Source organism: Heliangelus exortis, chromosome 2, assembly GCF_036169615.1.
Source record: "Heliangelus exortis chromosome 2, bHelExo1.hap1, whole genome shotgun sequence".
Taxonomy (NCBI): domain Eukaryota; kingdom Metazoa; phylum Chordata; class Aves; order Apodiformes; family Trochilidae; genus Heliangelus; species Heliangelus exortis.
The window spans coordinates 23,271,161-23,293,796 of NC_092423.1; the positions used below are offsets into that span (position 1 = coordinate 23,271,161).

At 38.0% G+C, this 22,636-nt stretch overlaps 1 protein-coding gene across 2 annotated transcripts in view; it reads left to right on the forward strand.

Annotated features, from left to right (window-relative positions):
• CDK14 (cyclin dependent kinase 14) overlaps window positions 1-22,636 on the forward strand; it is a 306,222-nt gene that overhangs the window by 238,853 nt on the left and 44,733 nt on the right. For both annotated transcript variants that reach the window (XM_071735199.1, XM_071735201.1), the window contains 2 exons: window positions 210-349; window positions 4,726-4,872. In XM_071735199.1, coding sequence (XP_071591300.1) covers window positions 210-349; window positions 4,726-4,841 — 256 coding nt within the window. In that variant the 3' untranslated portion in view covers window positions 4,842-4,872. The remainder of the gene's footprint in view (window positions 1-209; window positions 350-4,725; window positions 4,873-22,636) is intronic.

A 22,636-nucleotide genomic window follows, 5' to 3' on the forward strand; every position in this document is an offset into this window, starting at 1 on the left:
TTTGTAAAAGTTGTATGAATTTTAACCTATCAATCCAAAAATAATTCATTGACTTCCTGACCTGAGGAATATCTTTTCTGGTTGTACTCCCAGACAGACTTTGTCTCTATCCTGGCTAGCAAGACTTGGTGTTTCAGCTGTGCTGACTGCAGGTGGAGTTAGTAATACTGAGATTTTTTTTCAAAAAAACCTTCTTCTTTGTGTTTCAGGCTGAGCTACATGAATCATGCAGAAGATCTAGCCTCCAAACTACTCCAGTGTTTCCCAAAGAACAGATTGTCAGCACAGGCAGCCCTGAGCCATGAGTATTTCAGTGATCTGCCCCCACGGCTATGGGAATTAACTGATAGTGAGTATAACCACCTCTGAATTGATTAGAAACAAAGAAAAAACTTATTCATACAGATGCATGTGCATATGCTTACCCTCACATGCTTCATGAACACAGACAGCCACACACAGAATATGTGAGTGCAGTTTTGTAGCTTGAAATTACAGTTTACTTGACACAGGAAAAAAATGGATTTTTTTTTTTTTTTTTTTTTTTTGCTATCTCTGCTCTGCAGTCTGCAGCCAGCTATCTTTGTATTTGATTATGTGTGCAGCCAAGAGAATTATCTGAATTGTCATAAAGCAAAAGGAAAAATACAATTTACATATTTAGTGCTTTTCACTTTATAACACACAGTACTTCTTAACTAGCTGCAGCATACAGGATAAAAATCCGGCCCTGTTTTATTCACAGAATCTCTATCTGTTATAACAGTAACCTTTAAAAAAGGGCTCAGCATTCAGAAATCTAAGAAATACAAAGTAGACAATCGCTTAATTTTCTCTATTAGACTGTGTAAGAGGAGGATGGTAGATTATATTATTAACTGAGTGCTTTCAGTATTTTCCTACATCTTTTTTTTAATTTTATTTAACAGAATACATTCCAGTTGGCTGGGCAAAAATGCTCCTATCATCACATATGCTGTCCATTATCTCTTTAAAATTTGTACATCATTTCTATCATACCTGTCCATATCTTTTTCCAGTGTTAAAAGCACACTACTATTTATTCTGGGGAAAAGTATTATCATGCAGGGTATTTTTGATTCAGAGAAGGTTCTGTTATTGAAAATAGGTTTCACAAGGAAATAACAATCAGAATATTGTTTTAACCCAGTGTGGACAGGAGAAGCATGCTTGCATTGGAACAGTGTATGAACAGCTGGAAAATAAGACACACAAACACACACATTTCTAAACCCAGTACTCTGAGGCAAAAAGTTCAGTTGCAACAGTGGCGTGTGCATGTGTAGCTACCATAGATTCTAAAGTTTGCTTGTATAAAATGCTCTCCCTTTCTAAATATTAATCCACAATATACTATATTCACATCAGTTTTCAGTATGAAAACCATTACCTTCTAAAAGTTTATCTTTTTAGTCCTTGACAGCTGTACTAGTTACATTTTGAGCTGCTTGTATGGCCTGGCTGTCCAATTACTCTGTTCCCAGCTCTGTGTAGGATACAGGTGCCAGGAATCGCCGGGTGATGAGCCAGGCTGGTGCCCAGTCTCACCTGTGCACTGAGCATGCCCAAGACCTGGGGCCAATAAAAGGTGAGGCTGGGTGTAACCAAGCAGCTCACTCTTGAGCAGGCTCGGTGCTAGGCTGGTCACAGTTAGTCCCTGATACTAACTTAGACTACCAATAGCTCCTGTTCCTGGCTTCAGAATCGAGCTCACGCTCTCGGTGGCGTCCGTTTCCAGCAACAACTCTGCCCCAAAAATCATTCTCCCGTGTGCAGAATACAAACATTAAAATCAAGCTAGCACCAGTAATTTTTGTCCATCACTTGCTCTGTCATAGACCTTGTCCATGCTCTGTAAAGAGATTGCCAGTTTCCTTCTTTGCCACGCTGACCCACCACTCAGTTTTTTGACAGCAGTACATCATATGCTGAAAATTCAAAGGATGGCAGTGTAAATTAAGGCTGCTGTTGGAAGTCTGCATTTGCTGAAACTGATGCAAAGAGATTCATTTCTTCAGGACTAATGAAACATCAAGAATGCAAGTTCATTTATCCTTTTTCCACTAAATCGAAAACAAAAATCAATCTGCAGTGGTGACATCTCAATCCTTCTGACTGTGTGATTTAGTCTAGCCAGGATTTTGAATTCTGAATTCTGCAGTAGTACTTTTCTGTTAATATGGACTTATTACCCACTTGCCACTTAGTTTATCAGTCAGTGGTTAAATCCAGTTCTATCAGTGAAGTAAATGCCTACACATTATCACTCTGCAGCAGGCTGCCAACAGAGACAGTCTTGTCCTAGTCATTAACAAGCACAATGTATGCAGAACACCAGAGGGGAATTAAAACCACAAAAAATACCTCAGGGTGGTATTTTTAATATGAGAATTTAATTTGTAATTTCACAGATTAAGAATTTTGGCTGCATTAATCCTTTTATCAGCTCACAGCAGGTTATTTGCAGAAGCATAACCATAAGGCGATATTCATTGGCAGAAACACGTCTTTGCATAACGTTAAACATCAGGAGCAGTGAAACCTTTTGAAGGGGGGAGAATAAAGATGGAAAATCATTATATTTTAAAGCAAGGTTCTTCTAAATGCCTCCAGTAAAATTTTGAGTTACAGAAAGACTATTTCTGTGTCTAGTAGATAATCATTATGAAGCATAAATCCAGATGCAAGAAAGGACAATCCTGGTATCAAATACTACAATCGTTTCTATTTAGTATGACTTGGATATACTTGTAAACATATTTACAAAACAAAGAAGTCATATACTTTGGAGACTTGGGAAAATGTTTACTGTGGAGTGAAATTAACACGTTTTGTGATTCATTTTCTCTGGGTTAATATTTTACGTTGGGAAACACTTGCTATTCATAGTTAATTAAATGCAGGTGTAAACACCTTGTATCTTTACACACAGCAGAAATTTGTGAATACACAAAATCTAATGCATCCTAATCAAGACACCACTGTGATTCTGCAAATCTCTGTACTGAATATATTCCTCATGGAATATATTTTGTCCAGTTTGGTCCTTCTGTAGAATTGCAAATGTGGGGATTTAGCACTAAAAACCAAGACAGGAAAAGGTGAGGAGAAGAAAAAAAATGGGAGAGGGGGAAATTTAATCGAATTACTTTCCATCAGAGAATAGTTTTTTTTGAATCACAGTATTTCACAAAAATATGGTCACTCTGCTTACATTGAAGAAGTATAATAGAAGTGTTTCAATGTTATTCTCATTTTCACTTTAGTACTGTGTATTTCTATTCTATGTAATATTTTACAGGATAAAGTTTTATTTTGAATGCATGGAAAGTGAGTTTATATGAGAAGCAAGATTTTGGGGTTTTTTTTTTATTCGGCTTGGTTTGAAGTCAAGGCATCCATTCAGTTATGCTGGAAGTTCACTTTCTGGATAAGCTTTGTCTAAAATCTAGCCACTTCCAGTTTTTAAAAATAGTGCATTGAAAAGGTAAAACTTATGCAGTTCTGCTAAAAGCATCTTATCTGGGAGAAGAATACAATATATGAAGAAAATCAGCCTTCGTTCATCTCAGACCTAAGCAATAATCTATAACTTCACCAACTGTTACTAAATATGTGTACTTGTTATTTTCCACTGGAAAAAACCAAAAAAACCCAAAACAAAACAGCCCTCCCCTCTTTCTTCCTTCATACTGGAAGCTCATATTGATACATTTGCATAGAATATATGCCATTCATAATAAATGTTACCAGGGACAGCAGAATATCAAATGCATGTTGAGATGTCAAAGATACAATGAAAAGATCTCGTGTATAAAACTCTAACACTTTATGTCTTCTAAAGACATAAAGGTGAAAGAATAGCAGCAAAAACTTACAGCTATGCTAGCTGTTAGTACTGTTACTGCCCCTATCTGTTCTCTAGGTGGTCTGTTATTCCCTGATGCAATCATGCAGTATCAGCTCTCCAAAGATACTTTGTTTGGCTATTTGTTGTCAGAAAGTATTAAAAGTCAGTGATTTTTTCCCCATCAGTCTGAGGCATCCTAAGTAAAAATTAGGTTTCACATCACCAATGTGTGAATCCTTAAATATTTGTAATTTGATCCCTGTGTCTGCCTACTAATAGTTGGTTGTCTGGTGTTACGTGGAAATCATCAAGGGTTTTCTAGCTCATGCAGAAAGGGGTTGCTTTAGGTATAAGTTTATTGAGTTACTGGGATATTTTTAACAAGCCTAATTGTCTTTAACAGTCAATGAAAAGAAATTAAATTAAACAAAATAGCTCAGTTCTACTCGCATCAAGATTCTGAAGATGCAATATGTGATGTCAAATGACTGAAAAACCTTGCTGCATTTTTGCACATTCTAATTTATTTCTAAATGCTCTCACAGTGGAAATTTTTAAATGGAAAATATTAATTACATAGTGGTGTACAGGACATGTAAACACATGCAACTTGGAAACATTTTTTTTAAAAAAACGCGTGCCGCTAAAAATCCGTTTGCATCATCCAGCTTCCATCACAATGCATTCAGCTGCTTTCCAGCCAGAATTTTTTCAGCCTTACTTACCTAAATAGTTGGTGTAAGTAAAAACTGTATATATTTACTCAGTGTTGTGTTTTCTATAAATACTAACTAATTAATTTTGAATTACTGCCTTTTTTGGGAAAGCTTCTGAACTGGCACTCTCTTTTGCAGTGTCATCTATTTTTACTGTCCCGAATGTAAGATTACAGCCAGAGACTGGAGAAAGCATGAGAGTCTTTGGAAAAAACAATAGTTATGGCAAAGGTGTATCGAACAGCAAACATTGAAGAATACCTATGTTCACAGCTGATAATGCAGGTAAGACATGATTAATGGAAGGTATATTTTTGCAAATAGTCTTTCATTCTGTTTAGAGAAACAAAAGGTAAAATTCAACTGCATGTTTCTTAAATTTCTCATGTTCAGGCAGATAACCTGTTTTTTCAGTATAGATGGTTGATATGTGCAAGTTCTTGGCCTTCTGGGCAGAATCAGGGTCACTGACAGATTGGAAAGATGCAGAAGTTGGTAGCAACAGATTGTACTCTAGGTTGCCTTTAATTTGGACTGATATTTTTTCCCCTGGTAAGATATTGAGAGATGAAATACCTCGTGCTAGTTCTGTTGTTGGACTTCGAGGCAAGGACAAGAAATTGCTCAGTTAGTAGGTTTGGTAGCCTTGGAAGAAGAAGGATGTTCTTGATCAAGACAGAGGTGCTGTTGTGTTAATTATTTTCATCTCTATCACTGGATCTACTAGAACTGGTTTATTCTTGGGTGGCTTTCATTTAATTCCTCATCTTTTTAACCATAGTTACTCAGCAGTGAATGTGTGTTAAATTACTTCAGGTATTCTATGAGTAGAACAACCAAGAAAAGGCAGGTGAGTAGTGAGTCTACTTACCAAGTTACAGTAAGGGAATGGTGATTGGTGTTAATTCTCTTCTGCCCACTTGTATCACTGCAGTATTTGTTCACTTGACAGACTCTTCTAGAAGGGCAGTATTCCCTTACCTAGCTGCTTTTCTTAGTATGCTTCTCTAAATAGTTTCATGCTCACAGTGTTTCACAAAATATCTGAAGAGCAGCCTGCCTTTTTTTTCCATAACATCTTATTATGGAAGGTTCTAGGAGCTGAGACAAATTCAGATGCTCCTTGTGTACCCATTCAAATGTATAGTCTCGTGTAAATGTAGTTGATATTCTCATTAAGTCTATCTTTAAGCTGCATCTTCCTGTTACAACATTAGATATAACTTTCTCTAATGAGTTATATTTAGTTTTACTGTTGCATGTTTGCATGCAAATTTTTTTAACCCTGTAATGTTATGGAGGCTGTTTGCCTGACAGGCAGCTACTACTGAAAGACTCAAATGAATAGATTTTGGTCTTGACAGCCTGTCCCAATTTTTCCACAAGCACTTTGCGAGAAAACCATTTAAGATTTTTCTTTACATCAGAAATGAAGCTGCCTCACAGCAGTCTGTTTACATCTTTATTGACAAGCTAATCCCCTACTTTTTCCTGGGGCTGTGTCCCTGCAGACATCTCTTCAACCTTGTCTGTTCTAACGAGACATATCATCCATCTAAAGTAAATTTAGAATGTGCTCATCTGTGCTAAAGAACTTTTGTGTGAAAGCTTACATACAAAGTCTGGTGTACAGAATCTCCTTTCAAATGTAATTTTTAATTTGTGCAATATGCAATAGGAAGTTTATATTTGCACAAAAGAGAACCACTTGATCATTCTTAATGAATTTTTAAACTGATACAGATGACTTTTTAAAATTTTGTACTTACACTGAAAGAGAGAACCATGTGTACCTTTGATGTACATCACTGTATTGTTATGGCTGCTCAACCACAGCTTTCATACAGGATAACACCTTTCATTGTGTAAGATCTGGAACAACTTAGTAAATGCTGTGATGTATACATTGTCAATTACAGTTTTCCAGTGTGATTTAGGACTTGGTTGAGTTAGGTGCTTACAGTGCAATAAAATACCAGTTCCCAGTTGTAGTATTTGACTTGTGATATAGTAATAGATAAAACTGAAAGACTATCAGTATAAAACAGAAGTCCTCTTACTTGTACAGTGTAGAGAGGTGAGGATTAGTGAGATGTAACTGGAATATCAGGAGAGGCAGAAAAAAATACGGACATGGAACCTGAACCTGGATGAGGAGTTGTTAGGATAGGTGGAAAACTTTAACGGGATGAGGCCACCAAGCAAGAAAAGTAAGAGTCAGTGTGGAGAGTAAAGGGACTTGGGGAAAAAAAAATTCAGTTCTGATAATGAGACAAGGAAGTCTGGTGATGGCCAAATTTGAATGAGTGGCTGTGATTTTAAGCAGTAGAACAATGACAGGCAAGTAGCATATTCATTCAGTAAAATGCATGACTTCGAAGCTGAGTCAGCTACTCTAGCAGAAGACTAGAGTTACAGCAAGCAGGACAGTAGCATTAAGGAAGGGGTATTTAGTACAAGATATTTGGTTAATGTCTCCATTCACAAGGCTTGGTGAAGCAAAATGAGGTGTGAAAACCAAACAGAAAGATGACAGTAGCTTTCCGGGGTCATGAAGTTAAAGGTAAGTGAAGCCAGAATTAGAGGGATGGAATAAGCAGTACAAGCTATTAAAATTCCAGTGAGCACAATCAGATAACATCACAGGTAGTGAGGATAAAGGAAAGTTAGAAACTAGAAGGCAATAGATCATACTATGGAAAAGCCAGACAAACACATACATACAGCTTGTCTCCTGGACAAGGCAGGTACATACGTGTTTTACCCATCTTCTTGAATTGAACTTATCCATATATAGAGGTGGTAAGGAAAGGCTGGAATTTTGAAGTGTTGTAATATCCATCAGGAAACTGTAAAAGAGAAAAAATTGTGTATAGTTTCTCTCTAAATCCTCTCATGGGTGTGGAAGGGAATGATTCTACTTTTTATATATTTTTATACATTTATACATTTTAAAGGAATTTATTTGAATACACACACAAAAAACCCAAACCAGGAACTGTCTTCAACCACCTCTAGAACCTTGATAGTGTTGAAGGAAATTCTGGTCTTCTGTCTTGTGTCTGGTCCTTCTTTCTGAGTGTTACTAATTTCCTTTTCCAGGGTAGAATAGAAAATAAAATTGAGAGCACCAACAAAGAAGCTCTGCCAAATCTTGCTGTGACAATATAAGAAATTATCACCTCCTGCTATTCTCTCCACATGCTTACCAGATGTTAGTGCCCTAATTAATAGTGGACCCACTGAATTAAATCCACCTTTCTTTAGGGATTGGAAACCTTGCCTGACAGTTGCTGGGACATGGGTAAACCACCATCAGCCAACTCTGGAACCATCAATTTCTGGCAGATTGGTGGACAAGAGGAGCTGAAGGCTTTATAAATGGCTCCATCATCATTTGTTAGAGCTCTGTTGCACTCAGAAATAGCTGCAAGGAGCAGCTGAAGAAATTGGTGCATCCCTGGGAATTTCTACTGTCTTTGAAATATTGTAGTGCTTTAGCTGCCTGTCTGCAGCAGAGCTGCTTACAAATCCCAAAAACTCCTTGAAATAGCAGTAACCTAGGACTTGTTTCTGAAAGCTTAGATAATCCCTGTCAGGCTCAGACTACTAATAGGGTCTTTGTGGACTACACTGTGTCATTGTCATGGGCTCCAAGAGGGAGACAACACATTATTTCAGTGCCCGTAGGGAAAGAGCTGACATTTGAACTTAGCAAGGTCAATGTTGAGACTGCTCTCTACTGGAGAAAATTAGCAAATATGTAGTAATCACCTCCATTTCATACAGAAGAATCTGTCAGCACGGAATTAGACAGGGCTTTTGGGGGAGAAAGGAAAGAAATCTTTTAGCCTTATCTATGTATCTTTAAAGCTTTGTGATAAAGCAAAGTGTCTTTATTTTGTGCCTGATGGTTTTCACGGGTATTTTTTTTCTCCATGGGCAGGAAGCATCTCAGTGGAAGCATTACCCATATCTACATATATTTTTGAGATTGTATTCTGTGTTACAGAATATTCTTAGTCACAGAATTGCAGTTACCCATCTCTACAGGGTATTCACTCATTTCTACAGATACTGTTTTATCAATACAAGAATGGACCTTAAGAAACTCTAGAGCTGTGTTTCCTTTGGCCAGTGGAATACATGGCTGGAGCTTGTTCATCTCTGGAGAAGGATGGGCCAAATTGTAATTAAAAAGACAAGGCATTACCTGATACCAGATAGCACATGATGTTTTCTCGTGGTGATTGATAATCCCTAGTTCCCATTGATGGACCAGAGACAGAAGATGTGTTTCTGGCCTATTGTCTGCTTCATGGGGCCAGCAGGGACAGCTTCATTCAGGATGGTAACACCATATGCTTTTAAAGTATTTAACCTGTATTACCATAATGAGATCCCCTGGCTTTCTAAATCTCTTTGACAATTCACTGGAGCAAAACAAAGAGTGGTCTTTATTTGTATTGCTTCACCACACACACATGCACCCGAGCAGTCCCGAATTTCAGTTGCAGGATGCTGAAATCTTTCTTCTGTGTCCATTTAAGCCAGGGACTGACACCAGCCCAGCCAATCAAAGGGACAATGATGTCATTCAGGTCAGCTCAGCTGTGTAACGCAGAACAAAGCTGAAGAGATGGCATTTACCACTGTAATGGCACAAAATGCTAGTTTCTGATTTGGTTGCTTCTGGCCTGGGATGTTTAGCAGAATCATTGTGTAGAATTACCTTGTTCTCTCTGCTATCTAGAGAAGTGACTGTTGCTTCATCCCCATCCAAATAGTTGCATTTTTGTTTGTCATCTTCAGTTTTACATTTACAAATTGTGTAAGAATACCTCTTCATGTGTGTGGAAACATAATTTTTGCCTGTTTTGCCATGGTCAAGCTATAGAGAAGATGAAGTGCAGCAGTGTATGTGTCCAGCAGTGAGTACTGAAAAATCATTTCCTTTCACTACTTCCCTGCATTTACTTTGTCCTGAATGTCCCAGCATTCCTGAAAAACTGTGGAAAATAGTATATTGTGCTTCTAAGTTTTCATCTCATCATCTTCAGATGATAAAACTCTAGTACTTATACTGGAGAAAGGCCTACATAAAAGAGAATTCTGAACTGAGTTACTGTATGTCAGACAGATTTTGTCATCATTCAGTCAAAAGCTTAAAGTAGCCAGTAGTGCTTTATAGGTGCGAGATCTCAAAAATCAGTGTAAACCTGGTTTGGGAGAGAAAAGCAGTGCTATAAAAGCACAGCAGTTACTACTTTCACTTTTTAAATAAATGGATTCAAATAGATGTGTACAAACAGACATTGTGCTGCTGCAGTTGAAAAGATGGAGGTCTAAGTGCTAAAGATGGGAGGTTTAAATTTCTCCTGCATCTTTTTGTGCCAGACAATGTCTATAACGTGAATGTCGAGGGTCAGTTTAATTATTTAACTAATACTGGATTTGCATAAATTGGCTTACATGAAAAGGCTAATAAGATGCAGTTGTAGTGGGCAGCTGAAAGCAATTTGGGTTTGAGCTCCATAATGACAGTACTAAACAGAGCTGAAATTGTAACATCAATTTTGTAAAACGTTAAATTAGTATTCAGCTGTGAAAGATAACTGCAGAATCTGAGATGCTTTTTGGCTAATACTTTTAGTCCCATTACTTCATATGTTAACAACATAATGGTTTTATGTGACTGTTCCAGCTGTGCTTTACTTAATATCAAAGAATAAGATCACCACACTGATATACAACTTGCCCTAAATTTAACACACAAGGGAAAATCTCCAGGCATTGGGCCACATTTTCCTCTTGATATCCAAGAATTTATTCTTATTCCCCTTAGTCTAAAATAACAGCTATAGACTGCATTTTGTCCTCTGTTCAGCTATAAAGAAAATGCCACAGTATTCAGTAGACTCTATGCAGAGGGAGAAATGAACCAAACAAATAGCTGGCCAGTACAAGGCTGTCCTCATATAAGCACTTAAATGACACATGAGGATTCCCTCCAGAAGTCCATGAGGTCCCCCAAGATGCCACAGTAAAGGAAACCTACCACCCAATCAAGGAGTTACTGGGGCTTAAAAATAACTTTGATGCTGTTCTTGTGTCAGTACTATAATAGTTCACCTGGTCTATTGTCATGTGAAATAAGCTTTTGCTTAATTGCACTCATTGTAAATGGTGGAATACACATTTTCCTGGTTTTCATGACAGAAATCCTTATTCACAGTGGGTAACCTAGTGCTGATACATAAGGAAAGTGAATCTGTGAAGGATGCCTCATGGTCTCACTAAGCCAGGTGATGCCTGTCTAATCTGTAGACCAAAAGACCAGGTTAGCATCTATGCCTGGAAATAAGCAGATGGAAGTAAGGATGAACAGGATTTCCAAAATCATGGACAGAATTCTGGGAGGAGAGAGAGCCTAGGAGTTTCTTTAGGGATGATGGAAGAAGGAGGAAAGAAAGAAAGCAGGACAGAGAGACTACTTCACTTTATTATTACCTACTGTACTTGATAGGACAAGTATTTCAAATCTCCATAGCTAAGAGAGATCAGTGTCTTCAATGCAATTATATATTTCATATTGCTCTGTGTGAAATTAGTGGCTACGTGCTTACTCGCATGACTTTTTTTTCAAGTTGCAATGTTTCATGGCTATGTCTACTGCAGAGCTGCCAGAAGAAAAAGGAAGCACTGCTAATATTATAGAACTTTTGTCAAGGAACAATATTGTACTTTCCTGTACAATTTCATAGTCTGGAGTCTATTTTTGGTTAATTTCTAATGCATGAAAACTATCCTTCAGCACTGTGAAGAATTCCCTTCAAAAATTTTTTTACTGTAGAGATTTTTATTTTAGCAGTCACTTATTTTTACGAAAGATCTTAGTGATACTTGCATGAATGCATGTGGTCAGTTGCAACACTGTCTTTCCATTTTTTTTTTTTTTTTTTGTTTTGCTCTGTATTGTGTTATTGATATTAGGATAGCAAGCACATCCCACTAGACAGTCTTTGTGGTCTCTTGATGCCTTTAAGAAGTGTCCAGTCATGAAAGGCTGTTTGAGTTGCAGTGGGCTGTTAGTCTGGGGTGACATTTGAATGTGGAGAGGACAATGTATAAGTGACAATGACTGGGAGGGAGGCAGAAGCGGGTCTAAACTCCCTATTCTCCCATGGACAGTCTCTTCTCCTTTAGGATTATTCCCTCACGTGACTCCTCAGTTTGGCTTTGTCTAAGAGGAAAAGTGGAACCACTGAAGGGGAGAAACTGAGGTTTGCAGACAAAGCAGAGGCTTCCGTTGCTGACACCAGAGAGACAGCAAGGCTCAGGAGAGGGATTGCTTCTCAGGCATCCTTTGCAGACTTCAGAATTAACAGAACATTTTACTGTCAGCCAAATCATAAACAAAAAACAAAACAAAAAAAGAAAAAAAAAAACAACCAACCAAACACAAAATTTTAATGTTGTCATATACCAGAATTGTTTCTGTAGAGAGTGAGCTTTCTGTCGCTATTTTTGCCAGTATTTTACATTGCCTGATTCTCCATGAAACAAAGAAACTAAACCAACCACTGCAAAATTGTCTCTGAAGGCAACACCCACTGAAGTAAATGTAATACTCTTAGTTGTGGTAAGATCCATGCCTAGAAATGCAGCAATAGTTTGCAACTCAGTTAATAAAAATTCATCAGTTTATTCGGCCTCATATGCTGGGATGAATGTGGATGGGTTTCCCACATGCTCCTATTATTGATTGTATGAAGAGTCTGAGAAGGAAAATAAAAAAAAAAAAATCAGGAAAAAATACTAAATTATCCAATCAAAATATATAAGAGAGTAACATTAAAACATTGTCTTTGGTTATTTTAATAAGTGGGAACAGTATTGGATGTTTCCATAATTTTGTGGTCTTGTTATAAATTGTAAATGTTGGTTTGGACCATGTATTTTGAATTAGTAATTATGGGTGATCATTCCCTGCCATTAGTAGCCAACTACTAATTCTGTACAGTTATTTCTGTAACTATCTTTTAACATCAATATAAGGCCTGATTGTGCATTATATTTTCTGGCATGTAAATTGGAACAATAGAGCCACAGAATGTAAAATGATAAAAGCTTTTTAATGCAAGTTTTCTTCTTGAATTTTTTACTGTACAATGGCTTTTAATGCCTCTCTTGTTCAGTATATGCATTGCATGTGTATTAAAATCTGTTTTGCTTACAGTCCACCTGCTAAGTTTGAGAACAAAACCAGTTATCTGAAAGCAAAGAAAACATACACAATTAAATCTGTTCTTGTGTTCTTGAAAGATTCAGCAGTGAGGAATCTGTCACATCACAAAAGGAACAAAATCAAAACAACTGAGTCATTATTATGACTCTGCTTGGTTTCAGCCCACAAAATCACATCTAGACTATGTAGATTCTGTATGTGTGGTTTCATGTATCTGTGTGCAGAGAGTTGTAAATACAGAGGTGTCAGTGTTGCCAGCATTTAAATTAGGTTAAAAATGCTATTTATGGCTTGCATCAACAACAAAAAAATATTCATAATCATCCCTAGGTGAAGACACTCATTTAACGAGCTTACAGCTCCTAATTAATTCTGTAAAGAATACCATTTGGCAGAGGAGAATTATGAGGTTTGCATATTGATGGTGGCAGGGAAAAATATATCTGTTTTCTATTTATATGGTAAAATTAACTTGTGTTCTTCAGAAAATGGCACATCTCAGAGGCATTGCTCTCAAAATGATCGCGGGGCGGAAAGAAATCAGTAATTACAGCACCAGGCATTCAGTTCTGTCCTAATTTTCCCACCAGTTTTTCAATGTTTCAGCTGCCTCAGAGACTGGAAGCCCTCTCATTAGGTAGCTGCAGAGGCTGCCTGCTTGCCTACTCCATCACTCGCTCGCTGGCTTTCGCTTTTGCTCCCCCTCTCTTGCTCTCCCCTTTTTCCCCCCCTCCTGCCTTGGGAGTGACTGTGAAGATCATTTGCTGGCATGATTGGCAGGTTAGAGGATTCGATCAGATGAGTTCCTCTTAGTGCAGGTCAGAAAGGCTAGTTAGCAGGAGCTGTCGAAAAATGCCAGCAGCATTCGAAATGGGAAATGTCACGACTTCCAGGCAGGGGGTGCCACCTGGAACAGAAAGCCCCCAGCTCATTAGCAAGTTACAGGATGCAAGCTTAACTGGAGGGAGCAGGGGAGGAAAGATAATACCCAATAGGGAAAATTATTGTGAAGTGGAATTGATTTCATGTATAATTTGTTTATCACTAGAGGGGACAAATGCTGTCCTCCTGACATGTGCGGAGGAGTGTGGACTGTGAATGAAGCAACTTAGCATAATCTCCAGGTTGAGCTCCGGGTTTAAAGAATGCCAACTTCTTTCTTCCCAGCTGTGGAAATGATCAGGTCATGTTGTATTAATTAAGCCTGACATACTCTCAAATGGTTTATCTGGGCAATTTTAGCAATTTAACAGAACCTGATAGATATGAGCAGCATTCATTATTAATATGGGACAGTGTTTTGTTTTCTGGATGCAGTGTGGCTGGGTGGGTTTTTTTTTCTTTCGAGCTGCTGTTGTAAAATGATGTTTCTGTTACAAGTTGAATTATAACAGAGTTCATTTTTAATGCTTAGTCAGACTGCACAAAATCAGAATGCAATTTCAGTTCCATGATATAATTTCCTTTCCAGGAAAAAAACTACATACCCTTAGAAAGTATGGGTTTAAAAATAAATAGAGCATTTAGGTTTAGTATAGAAAATCTAATCTTAAATGAAAACTACAGGGCCTGCTGCCTGTCATGTACTTAAGGAATGCTTATATATAGTAGAAGCATTAAAAAATGCTTAGTCTTTTTCAAGACACTTTGTCATGGTAAAATTGCAGGCAAATTCTTCATCCCAGGCAGTTTGGCTTGTTCCTGGCATTCATTTGCTTCACTGGTCTCTATTTTCATATAAAAGGCATATTCCATCTCAGTAGAAAAGATCTGCATAGATTTTTTTTATTCCCTATTTTTTTTCAGAAATGTTAAGAAAAGAAGATGGGATCATGCTACCTTATCAGAGTCTTATACCGTGGTATCTTTGTGAGTCTTTGAGTCTAGTTCTGCTCCTGCTGAAGACAATGGGAGAATGACATAGACTTCAATGGGAGTAGGACTGGCTCTCTTGATTATCAAAACCAATGTAGACAAAGCAATACCATCTCAGGCTGTGTAAATGAGATTTAAAGACTGCAACCTATTCCTGAAGAACTATTTTGCAAACTTGTATCTCCTCTTGTTAAGGAATTTTGCCTTTTATGTACTGAACACATTCTTCTCTCAGAAGTTTGTAGCTCATGCTTAGGCAGTCTCTTGGTTGAATGCTGAGGAATGTTTGCTTAGTTTTCAGATCCTTGATGATATTTTTGCAGCTTTCATTTTCTTCCATCCATCAAGGTTTTAAAGTTGGTAATGGAGTAGCCAAGGTTTGCTTTATTGAGTAACCACGAGCTGTTGAATTTCCCTTTATCCACTTAATGTGAATCAGAATCAGATTTTTTTAAAAGGAATTTCTTAATCAAAATATTTATACAGAGACTTACAAATGAGTGTATTCTGTTTTGTATTCCATATAGAAAGCTCTGCATTAACAGTCTGCTAGTCTGCCAAAAAAAAGAGTTACTTAAGCGCTGTAGACACAGGCATTTTTTACCTATCAGATAACTTTTTAGTGCAAAGTTCTTTCAGATAGGCACTGTGAATACTGTAATGAACACGTGGCCTGTGTTCATGAATGCATAGGCTTAGTCCTTTGCAAATTTCAATAAAGAGAACAGAATATCAGAATGAAAATATCCCTTATGGAGATCCCATGGGAGATTTTTTCCCACCTTGGGTAGCTCTCCAGATGCCCAACTACTATTTAAGTAAAAAATTGGAAATCAGCTTGAAAAGTTCAGAGATATTCATTACTCAATGTCTGCTCTGGTGTTTTGTTTGGGGAAGTGATATGTGTTGAAATTCTTGGAATGGAGTTTGAAAATTAGAGTTCTACTGGGAAAAGAGAGCAAGCTATCTGGGAAATCTCTCAGCCCATTAGCTCAATGGAGTAAAGGTGGAGTTCAGTAAGCACTGGACAGCCCTGTTAGACTTTAACCCCTAGATACAACTGAGGGACCTGTGGTGGCTATGGTGCCTGTCTGCATCTGGCAGCAGCTTTTTGGACATAAGCAGAAGGATATTTTGGCTAGGAAGTCAGGCAAGTGCAGAAAAGCTTTCCTAGGACCACGTGTGACACAGGTTAGTGATGTATGCGTGTCCTAGGCTCATGATGAAAGAAGTCACCACTCAGAAAAAAATATGTAACTAATGTTACCTACATATCTATATTTTCTAGCAAGTAAAAGAAGTGTAGCCCAAAACAGAAAAAGTAATTCAACCATTTCTCCTCGTTATTTTTTTTAAACCAGATAACCTCTGGCTTCTCAAAACTAACTCAGTGTTTTCTTAGCTTCTAGGAACTTCATAATCCGAATGTAACCAGGAAGGAATTAGTAAATGCCTTAATTATTAGAGGATGCCCTCAAAGTTACTATTCTGCAGTCATTCATCATTCATTCAAATCCTCACTTTTCTATCCTAAATTAATCCTGTTTTGTCTTTGACTCTCTAGAGAAGACCAGGCAGGAGCAGTGAATGGGAGAGTTTATCATCTGACTTGTACATCTTATGTTTTCTCCCCCAGATTTCTGAGAAATCACTGGAACTTTCTAGTGTAAATTCTGTCAAGTTACTCATTTCTGTGAATAACGTATCAGCCAAGAAGCTCTAACATGAGATCCATATTCTGTGTCAGTGACATTCTGTGGATATGTAGAGAATGTTGGAAAAATCCAGTGATGCCTGAGGTCATCCAAATAACTCTATGTAACATGAGCAGCTGTTGATGAAATGTGGTTTAATCATTTAACATTTAAATTTTTTTAATGTATTATTTTTCAGATTAAATAGGGTAGTATAAAACAATCCATACACTGAACCTAGGATTGGGCCATGTAATTTTTTTAGTATGTATCTATAGTCCCTGACTTTGATATCATTCACTTTTAAATCTTCTTTTCCATTTGTGTTGTTAACTGTGGGCCACAGTAAAATAATATCTCTCACTCCAAATTTTTTAAGACTTTGCCTCTCCACTTTTTTTTTTTTTTTTTTTTTGAGAAGTCTTACCTCTACAATAAATATCCCACAAACTTTTTATGTATATTACTAAATCTTTAAGGAGGTATGTTTAGATAGATTGAGGTACATTTAGGTGTTCTTGACCTGACCCTGTCAAAATCCTTGACCAGGAACTTTATGCATAAGTCTTGATTTTGATTTTCTTAGCAGATGGAGCATAGTTTTTTGGATCATTAACCCTTGCCATGCTTCCTCAGAGAACTTAAAAGATGAGACTGCCTGAATTTTCAAGTCCCAGACTTGGTCAGTTGTGTAGGTTGTACTCCTCACTTCCCAAAATCTCCAAACCTTACAGCTTTCTGGGAAACTACTGTCCCAGCTTGTGTAATACTAAAAGTAGGAGCATTGCTAATAATTCACAGCATTGCTCATGTCACCAAATGGCAGGACACAGCTGTCTCTCCTTTCTGACAGAACCCTAAAGGTAGGCTAGAGAAACTGCAGCACACCTGGGGATTTAGGAAGATGTTTGAAATATGGGTTAGAGGAGCAGAGCGATTTAGAAATTTAATTCTGTTTCTCTGAATTACTGAGGAAAGCAGAGAGTAAATGCAGCTCAGTTGGAATGCATGGGTCCTTAAAGAAGCATAAGAGGTAATAAAAATATCTCCAGCTTCAGGACTGTAGGAAGCAATGCTGCTCAAGAGCAGCTAGAACACTGTGGGCAAAAGAGCAGCAAGCAGGTGAAATCTGTGAAGCTTCTGATCTATGTAGTGTTTCTCATATATCTTATTTGCATGAAAACGAGCATAGTTTCTTACTAACATTGTGAAAGCATCGGAATTTTCAGCTGCTATGTATCGAGAAAAGCTTTTACTGAATGTTCCAAATTCTCTTGATAATCCACTGTATGCTGTGACCATGATAATGCACTGAAGTTGAGCAAACAATACTCCCTCTAAACCACGTCCCCTAAGAAAACAAAAAATTCCAGACCAAAATAGTTGATCATCTTAATTTGAATACCAAATGCAATTACTTTCCATTAAGATTTCCAGCAGCAACAGTGTGGTTTTTTCCTGCCATTGCAAACCCCATTGATCCACAAATTTGGTATAATCTAGAAATGGAGTGAGGGGAAAAGGATTTTAGAAGCATTTTACCCAGCTTAGTCTTTAACACTAAGATTCATTCTTTAAAAGGTGGTTGTGCTGCAGTAATTGAAGAAAAAAAATTGCAAAGTCTTTTTATTCTAAACTATTCTGGAAGTTTAAAGCAAGTGTAGTATAAAGGTATGTGCTAAAGGTAGGTGGGTGCTAGTAAAAAGTGTGAATAATATGTGTTGACGTTAATATGTGAGTAAATGAGTTGTTCTGTGACCTTACTGTCTGAAACTTTGCCCTCCATCTCCCTTTTCTCTTTGTTTATTAACTTTATTTCTTACATCAGACCTGAAACCTAGAATGTTAATTCTGTATATCATGGATTTGGTTCACCTTGTTCTTAGAAGTTCATTATGTGGAACTGGAAAAATGCTGTACAATAGGAAACCTCAGTGCTGTGTTTGGCTGAGATACTGAATTTGCAGTGTTAACACCCCCCCACACAGACACTTGCACACCCCAGCCTCTTGGTGGACTCTGCAAAAGCCAGTGATTGCTTTGCTCCTGGTGCTCATCCAAGTGGAAAGAAGATTGGAATGTGAAGAGATATAGCTTTGTCATCACTCACTTTTGTGTATGGACTAGGCACATTTATCATGGATGGGTATCCTGTAAATCCCAAGCCTTCTGAAAGGCAGTAGAATTCCAGCAGGCACAAAGTCAGTAAGTAAACAGAGAATGCTTCCAGCCCTTCCTTCATTTAACCTAAACCAGAAAACAGATAAGGGCAGACATGAGGTCACATTTTACCTTTTAAGGTGAACAATCTGTGTCAGCTTCCCAAAGCTTTCCATCTCGACAGCAAAAAACATGGTCTGTGTAGGGCTGGATCCACCATACCTTATTCCTGTGAGAACCCCCACTGTGCTGTGGGACCCTGCCTGTGTCTGCCTTGTGGGGAGGGGGGATGAGTAGTGTGCAAAGTGCATTACATCTGCATAACTTTTGAAGATTTAGGTTGGTCAAATACGTATACTCTGGTGCTAATGGAAACAGAGATCACCATATCTAAAGAATTAGAAATGTATATTCATGACTCCTTGTTATCCAAATAGGATGTCCATCATTCTGTATTAATGACATAGCTTTATTCTACTCATTTCATTTTTCTTTATGTTTTACCCAGCTGAATAGCTCAGTGCTGCCATGGGGTCCTGTATCGTATGGCAGATTTTGCCTTTTGAACTGCCTACATCACAGTTTTCTGCAGCTCTCTATCTCCACCGTCTCAATTCCTTTTCTTTACTCTAAATGTTTCCAGGGAGGAGGAAAAGAAAGAAAGAAAAGATTTAAAAAAAAAAAAAAAAAAAAAAAAAAAAAAAAAAAAAGAGAGGGAGACTGCTGTGGAAAAATAGAAGTTTAAAAGAAAAGCAGAATGAATGCTTCACTTGTTGGCTTTTAGCACAATTACCATACCTTAGGAAATATGCAGGGAATAGTTAATTATGACTAAATGAGCTCCTTTTAGAGTTCATGGCAGGCCCCAGCATCCAACTGTCAGTGCTGTGAAAGATATTGAATTGGAAGGCTGGGCTCCCTGTCAGCCAGTGGGATGGGCTGCTGGAGTAAAATAGACAGTGAAAAGATAGCTGGGTTAGAGTAGCCTCAGCAAGGGAAACACGTCTAGCATTTGCATACTTCTCCTGCAAAGGGGGTTTAATCCAAAGAAAGGAGGAGATTTTGGTATTGTCAGCCAAGGCTTTGTTCAGGGTGAAGAGCAGAAGGAAATCTGATGAAGGGGCCTTTCTGAGGCCCATGCTCACAGACTGGAGGTTTTTCTAGTAAAATTATGTACTTTGGGATTGTTTACACACTATTGTCTGTTTGAAGATCTTCTAAACTGAAAGACTCAAAGTATTCCTCTCTGCTAACACAGAGAGGGGGGGAGTTTGTGTGGTAAAAATGACTTACATTGCAAAACTGAGCGAGTTCTTTTCATTATCTGCACAAAATACCCTGAAGTTCCCTTTTTTTTGGTGTAGACAAAGTTCCCTGATACTTCCCAGCTGAACTCGTACATCACAAAATGTTTTCAGACTTAGGAGAAAAACAGAATTGTGTTCTCAAACTTGAGAGAACAGAAAAATCAGATGCCCTTCAGCCTTAAGGCAGCCAAATTCTTGCTGCCTCCTCCAAAACAGTTCTTTGTTAAGCAAATAGACAGTTTCCTGCCAAGTAAAAACAGTGTTTTAAATTCAGTTTGGGTAAAGGATTGTGCCTCTGCTAGGATCTCTTCTGCAGTTAGTAATTTTTTTTCTCACCTGAGATATGAGCCAGAAGCTCCAAACTAAACCTATTTTGTACATAATTTATAGCAGACCCAGTGTATTCCTATAACTTTTCCAGATAAAACTTACTGATTTGAGTTTCAAAACCTATTTTAAAAGACTGACAAGAAAATTAGTCCTCCTTACCGGGACCATCCACTTCCAGTGTGTACTGACACCTTCCAAGATTTTCACTTTGGAGAAAGTGCATCATCTCAGGGATATAATTAATCTTTAGGAACCAGATAGGCAACCTAAAATGATAGCACCTGAAGTGGATGGCTTTTGCTTGTTGTAATTTTGTTGTAATTTTTGTCTGATCACCTTAGTCTGAATGATTTTAGATAATATTTAATTATTTATGTGGATCACAGTAAAGATCATGTTACTTATGGAAACAATTTATATAATACTCAGATGCTTCCTTATGCTCACTCAGAGACAGACATTAATGTTTTAGTTTAGTTTTTGTTCAGCTATGATAAATGTGAATCATTAAATACTTAAGCATCTGTTAGCCTTGTTTGCTTCCACATGGTTGTCATAAAACCTCACAGAAACACCAGGCAGTAGCAAGTCAACAAGGGATGGTCTATAGGGCACCAGGGCACCTCTGGTCTTCAGAGTGTTGATCCATCTTAAAAATTAAGTGCCAGAAAGGGGAGGTGTTTAATAGAAAATGTGCTGTATCCAATTGCTTGCTGAGCATTATCTGCCATCTGGACTCAAGAAAAGCCTAAATCAATTTCAGCATCTCCCTTTCTCTTCCACCCCAGAGAAACTTAGAAGGCAACATCAAATTTTGGCCAGAGTGGGAGCTGCATTGAGGCATCAACTGACACTCACATGCGCAGTTCACACCTTCTTTTATTAGTTTAATTTGTGCCTTGAAGTGTTTCCTTTTCTCCAGCTGATGAGAGTAGTAGAAAATAAGGTACAGTGTATTACAAGGATTGTTTATGAAGTGGTTTTGTATTTACTGCTGGGAAGCAGAGCAGTGCTATCCTGAAGTAGTTTTTGCCTGCCTTACAGAGACAAATCTGCAGCTTGAACCCAACCTGGGTATAACGCAGTATGCAATTTCATAACAGTTAATTCTATATTAACTCGTAATTTTTTTCTGCTTCATAAGGAAATGATAACATCCTCCTACAGTTCTTTCCTCCTCAAGGAAATAAACTCATGTGACATTCTCACATGCTGGCCATCTTTGTGCAGCTTTCACTGGTTATAAAGAACTCATACTCCAAAACAGTGTTGGGAAAACAAAGGGCAGACTGCGGCAGTAATAAACATGTCATTTAAACCTTACAGGAAAATGAATGTGGTTTATTCAACACCCCTTCTAAAGAATAGCTAATGATAATATTTTAGTAACACAGAGAGGGAGATCTTGTAATGCTCCCGTTGCTGGGCTCTGTTCCCACTGAAGGCAGCAAGAGCTGCACGTACAGATCCAGAGGGCTCGTGTCTCAAATAGCATCTAATATGGAGTTGAGCAGTTTTTAAAAATAGGAAACAGGCTCACTCCAAGGCTTACAGCCTGCTCGTCACGAAGTAACGTTTTCACTTTCCATCTCTCCTTTTTAGTTAACAGTGCAATCTCCAATTAGAAATTACCCTTTGTTAGCAGAAGTTGACGGTGCCTCGTCCCGGTTTGAGTTTTTCCTGTGAGAAGCGTGTCAGAATTTGGGGGAACTAAATATACCCCTTTGTTGGCGAGCTTGTCAAGCACCGCGCTCTGCCCGCTTTCCCACCAGGAAGGTCAGGCCGCTGGGGGGCCGCTCTATTTTCTGAAACGATCCCTACTGTCTGTCCATGCTGTCTGACAGATTGAAACAGTTGTCTGTGTCACTGCTTTCAATGCTTTTTAAATGCCTCACTTTCCATGAAAGACGTAAAATATGTAGGCAGTGGGAGGGGGGGAGGAGGAGGGAATGTAAATGAACTGTACTTTTTCCTGTGTTGTAAAGAAGCACTGGGTTTTCTTGTCTAAAGTAAACGGGTTGTGTTTAAAATATGTTTGTAAGCTGATTTAGGGGGAAAAACAAACAAAAAAAGAGTTGATCTGGAAGAATGGGTAAGGCACAGTTTACATCTTCTCTTTCTGAAACCTCGGTTTAATAGGAGGTTAATAAAATTATTAAACACACATTCGGCAGCTGAAGTGAAATTGTGAGTCTTCTTTGTTCACTTGTATTTCAGTTTAATGTATTTTGATCTGAGGTATGTGTAAAGCCCGAAGAAATTGGTACTGTGCTGAGCCTTCAATACTCTCCAGATAATTGAACTAATTAAATCTTTACCAACATTAACACAACTCCAGCGTTCCTTGGACAGTGGTTAATTATTGCATGAACATGGCAAGCTTAAACTAAACAGATGAAAATAGAGTCCTGTGGAATGGGTATTGAGTTTATTCT